The sequence below is a fragment of the Arachis ipaensis genome, chromosome B09, assembly GCF_000816755.2.
Source record: "Arachis ipaensis cultivar K30076 chromosome B09, Araip1.1, whole genome shotgun sequence".
Classification (NCBI taxonomy): Eukaryota; Viridiplantae; Streptophyta; class Magnoliopsida; order Fabales; family Fabaceae; genus Arachis; species Arachis ipaensis.
The window spans coordinates 144,601,521-144,615,734 of record NC_029793.2 but is presented as its reverse complement, the minus strand read 5'-3'; the positions used below and the strand labels follow the sequence as shown (position 1 = coordinate 144,615,734).

The 14,214-nt window shown below is 33.4% G+C and overlaps 1 protein-coding gene across 4 annotated transcripts; it reads left to right on the top strand.

Annotated features, from left to right (window-relative positions):
- LOC107616831 (transcription factor bHLH113-like) lies at positions 10,656-13,010 on the top strand. Of its 4 annotated transcripts, none has more exons than XM_021111135.1 (5): positions 10,656-11,197; positions 11,278-11,397; positions 11,612-11,677; positions 11,928-12,065; positions 12,381-13,010. In XM_021111135.1, exons 1-5 carry the CDS (start codon positions 10,880-10,882, stop codon positions 12,552-12,554), a joined length of 816 nt encoding a protein of 271 aa, XP_020966794.1. In that variant the 5' UTR covers positions 10,656-10,879; the 3' UTR covers positions 12,555-13,010. The 4 variants fall into 4 exon arrangements, with proteins under 4 accessions (XP_020966794.1, XP_016174232.1, XP_020966795.1 ...); XM_016318746.2 differs by having other exon boundaries at positions 10,672-11,197; positions 11,287-11,397; XM_021111136.1 differs by having other exon boundaries at positions 10,672-11,197; positions 11,615-11,677.

Sequence of the window (14,214 nt, the reverse complement as noted above, 5' to 3'; positions counted from 1 at the left end):
TTTGTCATGTATAATTTCATGTATGTGGTTCGGATTAATTGAACATGTTCGTTTCATTTAAGTATTTGATAAATTAAACGCATTAATAGCAAAATACAATCTCCCTTAATTATATAAAAAGGAAAAGTCTAGGGACCAGCAATTTTGTTAAAAAAAATGAGTTATTTGATGAAATTTCACATCAATTTCACACCATTAAAATTATCATTAATAACTATTTGATGGCTACAAATTACAAAAGTTGCTGAACCCTAACATTCTTCGTATAAAAATACTGATATAACATAATACCCGTCCTGTATTATATATTCTAGATAACATTTTCAAAAATAATTGACCGAGTAAAACCCTGATTTTATGTATACAAAACAAAATAGTTGTGGTTGTTGCTGTTAGGTTTTGTGGTTAAGATTGAACATCTGTGGCACTCTAAAGGCCGTGGCTTGTAAGGAATTTCAAGATTTTCCAATAAAATCGTTTTATGATCTCTAACTAATATATATATATATGATACTTATTAATTTCCATCCACTCACCATAATCTTAATTGACATATTTCATGTACTTATTAAGATTGTATATTATTTAAGCAAGACAAAACGAGCAGGCATAGATGTAAACAAAATAATTTCCGTGGTGCAGAAGGCCTAAAGACCCACCGGAGGGAAAAAATTGCATGAGAGGTCCTTAGGAGGTAGATTTTCCAACTCATGACCCTGAAGTTTTTGTCTCTTGATTGAAACCCATGAGTAGGGAGGTTTTGTTGATGAAGAGATTTGATTAGTCTCACACGCATTACTTCGTAATTACAGTAATCTATATATCTCCGAATTTATTTGGGAATGGAATGAGAAAAACCAAAACATTCTTGGACAATTATTTCAAAAGATAACGAGACACTTGATAAAAAAATTCAATTATGTTTTTAATAATTATTTCGAAAAAACAACGAAGCTTCTGTGCTAAAACAAGTTAATCAGGGGTCGGATTGTGTATTTTTTTTTGGGACCTCGTTGTCCTTTCGAGGTAATTGTCAGGGTCGGGTGGGATATTTACTCGAATGGAAAAGGAGATGCATTCATTTAAGGAGGATGCTCCAACGCATAAAATGTCTTTTTGTAAAGATATTTATGTGTCGCATTATTATTGTACATATTAATGAACTGGTTATTTTTAAATTTTTTAACAAACTAGAATAAAATTAATTTTTTTATAACGAAAATAATAAAGTCAATTGTTATCAGATCCGGTCAAACCGACCAATTTACATAACACACTGGATCATTTTTTTTTTAGTTTTTTTTAAACAAACATAAGGAATATATTTGTCTTTTTATCAAAAAATTTTAACATGATTCGGTTTAGATTGTGTAAATCGATCGGATCAAATCGGATCTAATAATTATAATGCTTATAATGCGGACAATTGAGTTTATTATTATTGCTATAATAAACCGAGTTTATTCTGATTTATTAAAAAATAAATTATTAACCGATTTAATAAAGATATCCAATAATATTATGACACATGTAAATATCTTTAAAAAAATATTTTTAATATCTTTATTGAAGTGGTCTCCTTCGTTTAATTATAGACCCTTAATTAGAATATCAACTCAAATTGATCGAGATTAATTACACTTATATTCCATACAACTACATGTACACATACGCGTTTCAATAACGTTTTCTTTGCATTCTTTTTTCTTTTTCGCGTTCTTCCTCCTTCTTCTTCTTCGCCTTCCTTCTTATTCTTTTTCGCCTTCCTTCTTCTTTTTTGGGTATTTTCTCTCAATCGTCATTTTTTTGTTGTTGCTGCATTTTTTCTTTTCCTCCTTTTAACTGAGGTTCATTTGAATCCATAAATGAACCGAATTTGATTTAGATTAGTGAATACTTAACAGTAGTATCAAGTGAATATAACTCAATTCACAAATGAACTGAATTCGGTTCAGATTTGAACAACAAGTGATAAACATTCATTCAGCAAGAAAAACACATTCCAATTCATTTCTGCATGCAAATGAACTCAATTAAACTAAGAGATAAACTGAATTTCTTAAGGAATAATAGATTTGATGAATACTTAAAAATAGTATCAAGTGAACCTAATTCAATTTATAAATGAACCAAATTTGGTTCAGATTTGAACAAAAAGTGATAAACAATCAATTAACAAGAAAAGCACATTTCAATTCATTTGTGCATCTAGATAAACTTTCATACAATTTTTCATTTACGCTATTGCTATTAGACCAACGCTACAATCAATTATTATCATTGGAAAAGAAATTTTGTTTGAAGACTTAAAGTCCAGAAATTGACTATAATTGCTTTCAATTTAAAAGAATGGATAAGTATTGTTTTGGTCCCTACCGTTTAGGGTCGGAATCAAATTCGTCCCCAACATTATTTTGGATTTAAAACGTCCCTAACGTTTTAAAACGATATTAAAATCGTCATTTTTAATAAATTTTTTTCTAAATGACAAAAATGCCCCCCTTTTTTTACCAGTCCACTCTTCTTCTTCCTTCTTCTTCCATTAACAAAATTTAAAATTACAAATCCTTAAATACAATTAACAACAACAATTTCAAATCCTTAGAAAATTAGGGATTGTGATAAACATCAAATTCTTCAAATCCAACAACAACCACAGATTCAGAATTAAAAAAAAAAACAAAATGAATAAAAAAACTACAGAATCAAGCAATTCAGATCTTCTTCTTCTTCTTCAAATTCTTCAAATCCAACAACAACAATCACAAATTCAGAATTAAAAACAAAAAACAAAAAAGAATGAAAAAAGCAATAGCATCAAGCAATTCAGATCTTCTTCAAATTCCTCAAATCCAACAACAACAACCACAGATTCAGAAAGGTTTGTGATGAATTTGAAAATTAGGTTTTGTGATGAATTTGAAAATTAGAGATTCTGATAAATAAGAACAAGAATTAGAAACTTGAATCTTAACTTACCTATGATGGCATTGACGGTGGAGCTGCGTGGTGGTGGTGGTAGTAAATCTGGATAGTGGAGATTAGGGAGGGAAGAGAAAGGGAGGCGTGGCGGTGATGCTGGAAACGCGAGCAACACAACCACCACCACCACCACCACCTTCCCGACGACGACGAGAAACCAGAGGCGAGGGCGAGGTCCAGGTGCGGTGAGGCAACGCAAGGCGAGGCAAGGGCAAGGCGCGGTGAAGCAAGGGCGAGGGGAAAATCGAGGCGCGGCGAGGCGAGGTCGAGAGGGAGGGTGTCGGTGTCGGCGACGGATAGACTTTTTTTTTCTCTCCTTCTCTCTCTCTCTTCTCTGAAGAATGAGACTGAGAAGAAATGAAGAACGAAGAAGCAATGTTGCTTCTCTCTGTGTCTTGTGATATAAGGGTAAAATCGTCCAAAAAGACGATTTTACTCCCAAATAAAACGTTGGGGACGATTTTAAATCCAAAATAACATTGGGGACGAATTTGATTCCGACCTTAAACGTTTGTGATCAAAACAATACTTATCCCTTAAAAGAATTATGTAATATTAATGTTATTAATTTATCTAGATAATAATTGTTTGGGATCAAAATTAGTCCGATAGCTTAAAAAAAATAGAATTGTTCAATTAGTGTGTAATATTTCTTGGCAATACTGGACTATTGGTCAATTAATAAAAATTTTAAATTAGAATTTTTGTTCAGAAGTTATTAATTTAAAAGAAAACAAACGCATACAAAAATAATTAAACAAAACAGAGAGAGGAGGGAAGGCACAAGGTTGCTGGCTATGCTGCTTCCTTCTTGCTTCTGTTTCTATTGTTGCTTGAGGTTCACAGATGTACATTGGGCAATCGTTTTTTTTTTTTTGGACTTGATACTGTGCACTCTCTAAACTAAGTGATCAACGAAATTTTTAAGAAATAATAAATTTGGTGAATATTTAAAAGTAGTATCAAGTAAACCTAACTCAATTCACAAAGAAGTCGAATTCGATTTAAATTTGAATAAACAATTAAAAAATTATTTAAAGAATAAAAAATTTGGTCAATATTATTTATCAGCAGCATCAAGTGAACCTCAAGTAACACACAAATGAACCGAAATAAACTAAGAAATGAATCGAAATTATTTAATGATGGCATCAGAGAAAATCAGAACTAATAAAGATGTAAAGAAGAAGGAGGAGGAGAAGAAAGAGAAAGAAACGGAGAAGGAAAAGGAGGCGCGTGATTTGAAAAGTTATAACAACTTGGTTATAATTGGTTAAGTATTTTGTTTGGATGTAGAGTTTTATTTTATATATATAGTTTAATTTTAATACGTTGAGAGTATAATATACAGTTATATAATTATATCTAATATAACATTACGTAATTGAATATATATGTAAAATTATTTTACCTGCAATACAATGTATCAAAATTAAATTAAAAATTTAAATACCAAAATGTTTAGATTAATTTCATGCGCTACAAAAAATTCGTTGAATGCCGTCAGATTTATCAAAATAAATTATTATTATATTTAAGGTTTAAGTTTAATTATTATGTCAGTCTTTATAGTTTCACTAAATTTTCAATTAGGTCTCTGTATTTTTTTTTCTTTTCGATTGAGTCCCTATACCATATCAGATTTTGTAATTAAATCTCTGTCGAGACAAAAACATTGAAATTAATGGAATATTCTATTAAACAAAACGAATATGCCTAACAATTGACTGAATATTTATATAATTTAATATAATATTCCGTTAATTCTAATCTTTTTATTACGGTAAAGACTTATTTACAAAATTTAATATGATATATAAATTTAATTAAAAACATATAGTTGTATTTAGAGAAAAAGACAAAAAAGTCCCTAACTTATTTTTTCTACAAATTTTTTCGTCTTCGAAGAATGAAAAATATTTTATGTCCCTGACCCCTCTAAAATGTAGATAAATTTATCCCTCCGTTAAAGTCACTCCGTTAGACCCAACGAAAAATGCTGATGTGTCTTCCATGATGCTGACCTCGCCGTTACGAGATGACACGTGTACTATAGTTTCTGAAAAAAAGACGTATTAGTCTCCAAGCTCCAAAACAACGTCGTTTCTCCCCACCCCCAATCTTTCAAATTCTTTAGCCCTAATCCTTCGAATGCACAGATAGAGTGAAGCGGGTGAAGCGGGTGAACGAAGAAAGGGAGCATTTCATCCTATGGTATCCGATGGAGTATCATGTGGCTCGAGAAGAAGTGGAGATGGAGGAAGACAAGACCAGTTCGCTGAAGGCTCGGTTCCTAATGGGAAGGATGGCAAAGATGACGTCTCACCAAAGTGCTTCTGTGGAGAAAATGCAATCCTGTTCACGTCGAAGATGAGGAGCAATCCTAACAGATTATTTCTGAGATGTCCGTTCTATAAGGTATGTGAAGCAAGTCTGTGAAACTCTGTTTGTGTTAGGGTTTATCCCCAAAACCATATTTTTTTCTGAGTTATATGGACTGATTTTGTGTAGGTAAGACAACCCTATTGCAAGTTCTTTTTGTGGTTGGATGAGCACATTGAAAGACTTGGAATGATTGATACAAGGTATCTAGGAGAGAAAGAAATTGGTGATGTTAAAGAGCATCACTAGAAGCAAGACATGAAAAACAGGATCAGATTTTTGGAGAAAGAGGATAATAGTTTTAGAAATAAAAAATAAAAATAAAACCAACAGGGTGGTGTATATGTGTGATTTTAATTGTCCTAATTATTGCTGTTTTAGGTTGTAAGAATTGATCATTGGTTGAAAATGATAAATATGATAATTTCTTACCAGGAAAATTCAACATGTCCTTTTTATAAACGTATCATTATTTAGCCTGTATGCTGCAATGTATGTTTAAAGCGAAGGCTGGCAAAATCACAGGTAATTAAACATTCAAGAACTGATATTAAAGTTGTGTAAATAAACATTCATGATTAGAACTGACACCAAACAAAAAAAGGAAACCGGTTTGCTAGTAATGTCTACACATGTATGGCATGCTACCATTAACAAGTTTTTACTTGACCAATAACGGCTAGCCAAAAAATAGCTAACAAGAAAAGAAAAATATCTGGAATTTGCCATTAAGAATTACAACAGTACACATTTATTCCGAAATAACATAATGGCATGACTCTTCATTCCCTGAAATCCTTAGATGTTGACACATTTGGTACAGTTGGGAATGGAGCCTCCTGATTCTGTGCAGCAGTTTGTATGTTAGATGGAGTTGGCATTTGGGAGACTTCCTAAACTGTTGTTGCCTGCTGTGTGTTAGATGGTGCTGGTTATTGACCAATTGGAGCTGGTGGTTTAAAAATCTTCTGCTTTGGTCTAAACTTTAATGGAGCTTTTCTTGGAGGCTTAAATAGACAGCTTGAAGTTGGGGCCGGTGGCCTACCTTGAGTAACTGTTGGCTTTGATGGTGCTATCACAAGTGTGGATCTTGTAACTCTGGTTGGACCTGGTGCAATATTTGGAGGACTTGGGCCAGCTGCACTCAGAACCTGTAGGAAGGAGGGGACCAAAACATGACAAAACGCAAAGCACATCAAACCATATTCAGTCAATGCATATATCAAACAGATTATAATGACAAATAATTGCATCATTACAGTAGGGTGTTGTTGTTGCCTGGTTGGCTATTTGAAGCATCCTGGACATAGTAGTGAATAATATTAAGACATATTAGTCCTTCAGGAATAGCATAATAAGACAGATAAGTCCTTGAAGATTATGGTATTAAGACATACTAATTCCTGTGGTTTCTAGTACTAAGACAGTTTAATCCCTGACTTATTTAATGATAAGACAAAATTATTGTTGAAGTGTATAATCAAATACACTATTATCCATAAAGTGATCTTACCTCTGGTGGGGGAGCTGATTGTGACAAAAGAAGCACAACTAGTGCTTGTGAGGTGCTACCTTCCTTCTTCTTAGGCCGCTTTGTCTTCGACTTTCAATTGGGGCTTGAAGGAGCTCCCTTTCAAGTTTTGTAATTGTGGCCCTTTTCACCACATTTGCTGCAAAACATAGAGAATAACTTCTTCAATTTTTTCCCTTTGCATCAATGGCTCAGTAGGATCTTTATGCCTATTATGAACCTTGGGCCAGCCGATCCCTCTTTTCAATTTTCTTGCTAATTCAATGCTAATCAGCTGCATTACTCCCTAAATTTCTTGCACAAGTATGTTCATGCTGGTACGTCTTAACTTGATAATATTACAAGGTTTTGTTGTATGACAAATGAACCAAGAACGGACACTCCTCATCCTTGCAACCCATTCTGACCATCCCCCTATCATTCTTGATCCATTTCAGCTCCCTTCCTTCAACAATGAATGAATCATTTGCCACCTCCTTAAACCTTTCAACAGTGGCGAACCTCATTCCTAACTCAAATCTGCCCTGACCATGAGCATAATCATCATCAAACTCATGAAATTTCCTACTGTTACCTTCATCCTCAGATGAATTGGGTGTATGCAATTTTTCAGACTCATACTCAAACATGATTTCCTCCACTTCTACTGGGACTTTACTGACATAGAATCCACCTAGCACTGGATTATCCGGCTGCACATTAGGCCCATCACCACCACCTCCTTGATCATTCGGCCCATCAGCCCTCTGGGCCCCACCTATACTACCTGTCCCAGCATTAGCGCCTCCACTATTTTCTTCTCTTGCATTCACACTTGTGCCATGTTGAACCCTCTTCTTTCCAACCTTAGACTTTTCATTTAACCCTTGCCTCTTTGCAACTGGCTTCTTAGGGGCCAGTACCTTCTTTTTACCCTTCATACTTCTTTTTCTCTTGCCACCAGCAACCCCGTCATTACTGTCGGTTTCAGTACTATCAGTCTCAAATCCAGCTGGCGGAGGTTTATATAACAAATCTTTCATGCTCTCGTACCCGTCATCTAATGAAGAGGATGTCTTCAGTTCCTCTAAAATTTCATCTACATCCACATCCACTGCGCCATCACTATTCTTACCAACATCATCAACAACCTCAGGATCATAAACAGGGTAATCAAAGTATATATAGAACTCAGAAGTCTATTGGTTCTTTAATATGTTCTCTCGCATTGCATTGATCCCTGCATTCCCAGTTAATATGTTTAGTCCAGACTCAATGTCAGCACTTGTTGGATCATACCAGTATACTGTCTTGTATGACTGGTATTCTAAACCCTTGAATAATGTTACAAGGTCTCCAAAATTCACAAAGTCTAGGTTCATCTCAGGGAACCTCTCTTCCTTTCTATTCTGATAAACCAGGGATCCATCACTTCCTCTGACAAAGTTACCTCTGTGGTGAAAAACCGGCACCACAAAAATATCAACCATCTGAAATTAACCCATGAACAATTATGTGTCAATCTAAAAATAGTTACAAAAATTATGAATGAAACTTCTTTGCCCTAACACAATCCATCCTTCTAATTCTAAACACAACATTTTAAAAATAGTTTTTTCACTTCATAACACCACTATTACCTACACTGTCAACATACACACATAATGCCTTCACCCTTAGTTCACACAACAATAACCAAAACTTCAACGTTAAGTAAGGTGCTATTACCTTCTGACGACGAAGGTAGCAATAACGACCTCAACAAAAACCTTTTTCTTAACCTCCGACAGCAACTTCACCCCGCACCGATTGTTTTTCTATACGTAGTGTAATTTTTGGAGTGAGAAACAGGAAAGAGAGAGTTTGATCGTTTGTCTTCTTAGGATTTTCAGTAATTCAAAAAATCAAACATGAGTGTTATGGATATTGTAATGAGAATTAAAATGTGTTCGGAAGAGTGGGAGAGAAACGGCGTCGTTTTGGAGCTTGGGGATTAATACGTTCTCTTTTCAGAAACTATAGTACATGTATCATTCCGTAACGGTCAGGTCAGCACCACAGAAATCACGTCAGTATTTTCTGTTAAGTCTAATAGAGGAATAAATTTATCCACATTTTAAAAAAAATCAGAAACATAAATATATCTTTTATTTTTTGAAAACAAAAATATCTACAAACAAAAAAAATCAAAGACCTATTTGTTCTTCTCTCTTAGATTTATAAAAGGAAATTTGCTCCATTAAGGTGAGGTCTGTGAGGAGCGTTGGAAGTACGCATGATCCATCTGCTCTTCAGTTACGTAGTTACACCAAAAATATTTGTCTTAAACTCTTAATTTCGTATTAATAAGTCTTCCCCCTTTACTGGCTCACAATTTGGCAACTCTTTGACTTACCGGACTTCATGATGATATCACTGAGATAACTTATTGCATGGTTTGTTTCAAAGAGATGAAATGGAGACATGGAGTGTACCATTTTTGTGTGTATTTAATTATTATTTAGAGTTTCTTTTGTTTACTTTTTATTAATAAGTGTTTTTAGAAAATTGGTTCTAAAAGAGTTAAAGTTGTTATTAGTAGAATTCTTTTAAATTTCGTTCTTAATATATAAATACACTGCAAGTATTTAAAAAGCTACCTTGTCACCAAAAAAAATTAAGAACTATCTTTAATGATTCATTTTTTTAAAAAAAGTGACAATTAAATCCAAAAAAATTTTGATTTCTTAAAATTTTAATTCTAATATCTAGCTAATAAATACATCCTGTATCTCAATTTTCTAATTTCAATCTCAATCTCCACTTTCAAATGCTACCAAAAGAAATTAAATTATTGGCTAAAAATAGCGGCCACTAAACTTTCTCTTTTCTAAATGCATATTCCTTTTTTAAAAAACCACTAAAATTTTAAAATAAATACTTATGAGAATTGATGGAATACTATAGACCAATTTGAAAATGCTTTTTCTTTTTAATGTTTTTAACAGATATGAATAAATGCACCTACTTTAAGGAAGAAATTCATGTGTGAACATGAACCTCTGCTTATTATGCTCTTTTGACTTTTCATTTTTTTTTTTGGTTATCTACTCTCCTCTTTTCAGTTAGTAATAGACATGCAATTTTAAAACCAATTATTTAAAATTAAACTTATATATTTACAAACTCTGTTGAAGTAAAAATAAAAAAATGAAAAATATTTACTAGTATTTCTTAAGAAATTGATGGGCAGAGTTAGCACTATACTACTATTACAGAAGTAGCATCCTTGTGGGGGTAAAGCAAAACACTGAACCAATTTGGGTTGGTCGAGTGGTTAGCTCACTCGTCCGCTTAAGCAAATGTCGGGAGTTCGAACCCCGCTTTGTATATGCAGCAACTCATTGGCCAGCGACAGACCCTTAAATGGAATTTAAATCCGCGACGAATTAGTCCTTAACATATCGGGTTGGGGGATGCTGTTTGGGTAAAGAAAAAAAAAAAAGCAAAACACTGAGAGGGTAAGAAATTGGTAAGAAATTGAGAATAGACAAGGTTGCATTTGCATTGGAGGGCGAAACCACGGTTTTCTCGGGCCTGGTGGGTTTGACCACTTCTTGCCGAAAACCAAAGCCTTCCTTGGAAATAGCCCACTCTCTCACTCAGCCCAACTACACTAATATTTAACCGCATTTTCATCATCTAAAATGAAAATGAAAATGAAAATATGAATTACATACTTTTGTTAAATAAAAATTAACCACACACTTACCACTTTAACTCTAAACAACAGCGAGCAGCAGTGACATTAACGTGGTTACAAATGTCTCTCACACTTTCTGCCACTTACACATTTATGACCTCTCCCTTTATTATTATTATTGCCTCTGTTACTCTTCCTCCAAATAAAATTAAAAAAAAAAAAAAAGAAAAGAAAAGAGAACTTCTCTTCTACTCTTGTAGCTGTGACTGCAAATTGCTTTTTTTCCTTGTGTGTTCTGTTCTGAGTTCTGACATCAGTCTTTAATGGAGGCCAAGGTTGATTTTGAGGTGGACAATTTGACCACAGCTACAGGGAGCAGTAGTTTCTCTCAACTACTCTTCGGAGATGACGATGATCATCATCAACATGCATTGGGTTTTGCTGCTGCTGTGGACCATCTCCCTCTTTTCTCCATTGACAAGCCACCCAAAATGCTCTCTTTTGGAGACTTTCAACCCCACCTCTTGCTCCCTGAAACCAACGCTACCCCTCAGAAATCTGTAATCACTTCAAGTGATTCTTCTTCTGCTTCTTCATGCAACCACACCACCACCGCCATTAACTCCATGTCCAAGACCAATGTAATAATCTTCCTTTTTTTTTTCTTTATTTCTTTTCTTTTTCTTTCAAATATTTCGTTTTGTTCACCGTGTGGCTCAAGAGTTTGCAGAAAAAGCGAAATTGGCCGGGGCTACAACCCATTGTGAAGGTGCCTAACAGTAACAACAAGAAGAACAAAACAGAGAATCCTCCGAGTTCAACTTCAAGCGGTCATGCAAAGGTGAGGAATTTCAAACATTTTAATTGTTTGGGTTTTGCAGTTGCATGACCCTATTCTCTTTTCAACTCAACACTTTCGCTGTCACACACATGACACGTCCTTTTCATATTAAAAAAAACAACAAACTTTACATGTGTGATTCTGTTTCTGTATGCATATATACAAGTATATGGTTTTATATATTTTATATAATTAATATTTGGAATTGGTTTAGCAGAAGAAGGAGAAACTCGGGGAACGAATTGCAGCATTGCAACAACTAGTTTCTCCCTTTGGGAAGGTAGCATTATAGCAACTGACGTAGGTTGAAATTTAGTGCAGTCAACTTCACTTCACGTGAAGTTGGTAAAACGTGAAGTTGGTAAATTTGATACTTGAGAGTCTTTAGATAGATGAAAATCATCTAAATACTCTCAAATATCAATTCATGTGAAGTTGATTTTATTTAAGTTTTCACCTAATATATTAATATTAATAAAATTCATATTCTTGATTGATTGATTGAATGAAAATTGATGATGCATGCGCAGACAGATACAGCTTCGGTGCTTCACGAGGCAATGGGCTACATAAGATTTCTCCATGACCAAGTTCAAGTGCTATGCTCCCCTTACTTGCAGCGCTTGCCTTCTTCTTCTTCTTCTCCTTCTTCATTTCAACATCAATGTGTACGCAATCTCTTTTTCTCTTTCTCTTTCTATCGTCAGATTCTTGTATGCTTATGATTTATTGCAATTAATTGGTTTTCTAAACCAATCCACAAGAAGCCAAGGAAAGGAGTTAGAGACGGTAAAGTTGTGATGTTGAGGGTCCTACTTTTGATGTGGACAACACTACCCCCACCCACCTTCCAAACCTTACACTTACTTGAAAATGTTGACCTTTGTTTAATGCGTCAAACTGTGACAGTTTCCCATTTCAAGTTTCAACTCTTTTCATTTTATGACACCACATTTTTTTGGTTTCTGTACCCGTTTTTTCAGGGGGAGGAGGAGGAGCAAGTGAAAGAAGACAAGAGGGACTTGAAGAGCATGGGACTCTGCCTCATCCCCCTCCAATCCACCCTACACGTGTCAAGTACCAACGGTGCTGATTTCTGGTCACCTGCTGGTGCAGCCAACAATCTTACACCTTATGCACACCACCAATCCAAATAGACCATACAGTTATTATTATTCAACTACACTCATTTCCTTTTTGTTATATGCAAAAGAATGAGTTAGTTGTAGAAAGTATATTAATTTTCTTATATATGAATTTATTATGAATGAATATATAGTTTACAAATTTTGTATGTTTTGGGGAATGGGTGTGACAAAATTGGAGATGGAAGGATTAGAGGGTAAAGTATAGGAAAAGGGAAAGTGGATATAACTATTAACAGGAATAGTTCAAAGTGTACACATGGGGGTACAAATTGAAAGGTCAAGATTTTGTCCTAAATTATGTATCATCTATTTTGTGGAGGGACCCTTTTCTCAGAGGAAGGATTTAGGGATATGTGTGGCCTCAACTAGGATTCTAGGATGCCATATATTTTTAATCTATGTTTTTGTCCCTTGTAAATCTCGGTAGATTCAGATACTAGTAATTAAAATGAAGTTATTCCAAAAGGGTTGGCAACTTTTTAGCTAGGAGAACAATTCTATAATCCAAGTCTTGAAAATGTGAACAAAATTCATCTGCTAAGAGAAAGAATAATATCATATTCAACTAAAAATGTTAGTATTGGAATAATCGTATCAGGGATATTTTATTACCGGTTTCCTCAGTCGTCACCTGTGACGGGATGCGTTGTAGTTGTAGGGTTGTAGTTATGGTTTGATTCGTAAATTAGATCTTGTCATTTTTTTTCAATTGTTTAATAAAATATAATATTTTATTATTTAATGTTTTTTATATATTTTTTATTTTATACCGATTCAAAATTTAATTTATTAATTTTTTTACTAAATTAATTTGTCTGGTCTAATTTTAATAAAAATAATACAATTTAATTGATTATATGTGTTAAATTTTAATTTTTAAAAAATATCTTTAAAAAAAAGACGTTTTTGACATCTTTATCTAACATCTTTATCTAAGTGACTTCTTTAAAAAAAATAACTGAGAAAATTTATTCTCAAATTTTAACTTCATAATTTATCCATCTGGCGGGTGGTGTTGCTGTATATTCAAATTAAATTAAATTAAGAGAAATGCTAGGGCCAGCAATTTTGGTATTTTACAACCATCAATAGTATTTTTAATGGTGTGAGATTACATCTAATAGTGAGAGATCACTCACTTTTGTTTTAATGATTAAGTGCTAGCCAAAAAACACAAAAATTGCTGCCCCTATATTTTTCCTTAAATTAAATGTGTACAGTCAGTCCGTCAAAGTGAAGAGAAGAGAATATTGTTATGGTCTAAAATTTTGTTTGTGCTTTTTTATCTCAAACTTTCAAACATAGAGAGGCTAATTTTTTTTATATTAGAATATTATNATTATGATATTTTAGTGTAATAAAGTGATATAAAAAGTATATGACATCAGAAGAAATCGTGAGCAATGATTTTAAATAAGAGAAAAAATAAAAAAAAATAATCAGGATATTAATTACGATTTTAAATAAAACAAAAGGTGACTAGAAATCATGAGTTGCTTCAATTTTTTAATTTAAAAAAGTATAATTTATAAAATCATAAATTACAATTTTTTTTATTATACAAATTAGTCCTCATGATTTATGTTGTACATCACACTTATAAAATACACCAATTTAAATTCATATTAGTGTACTACACAACTTTATCAATTATATAAAAAATAATTAG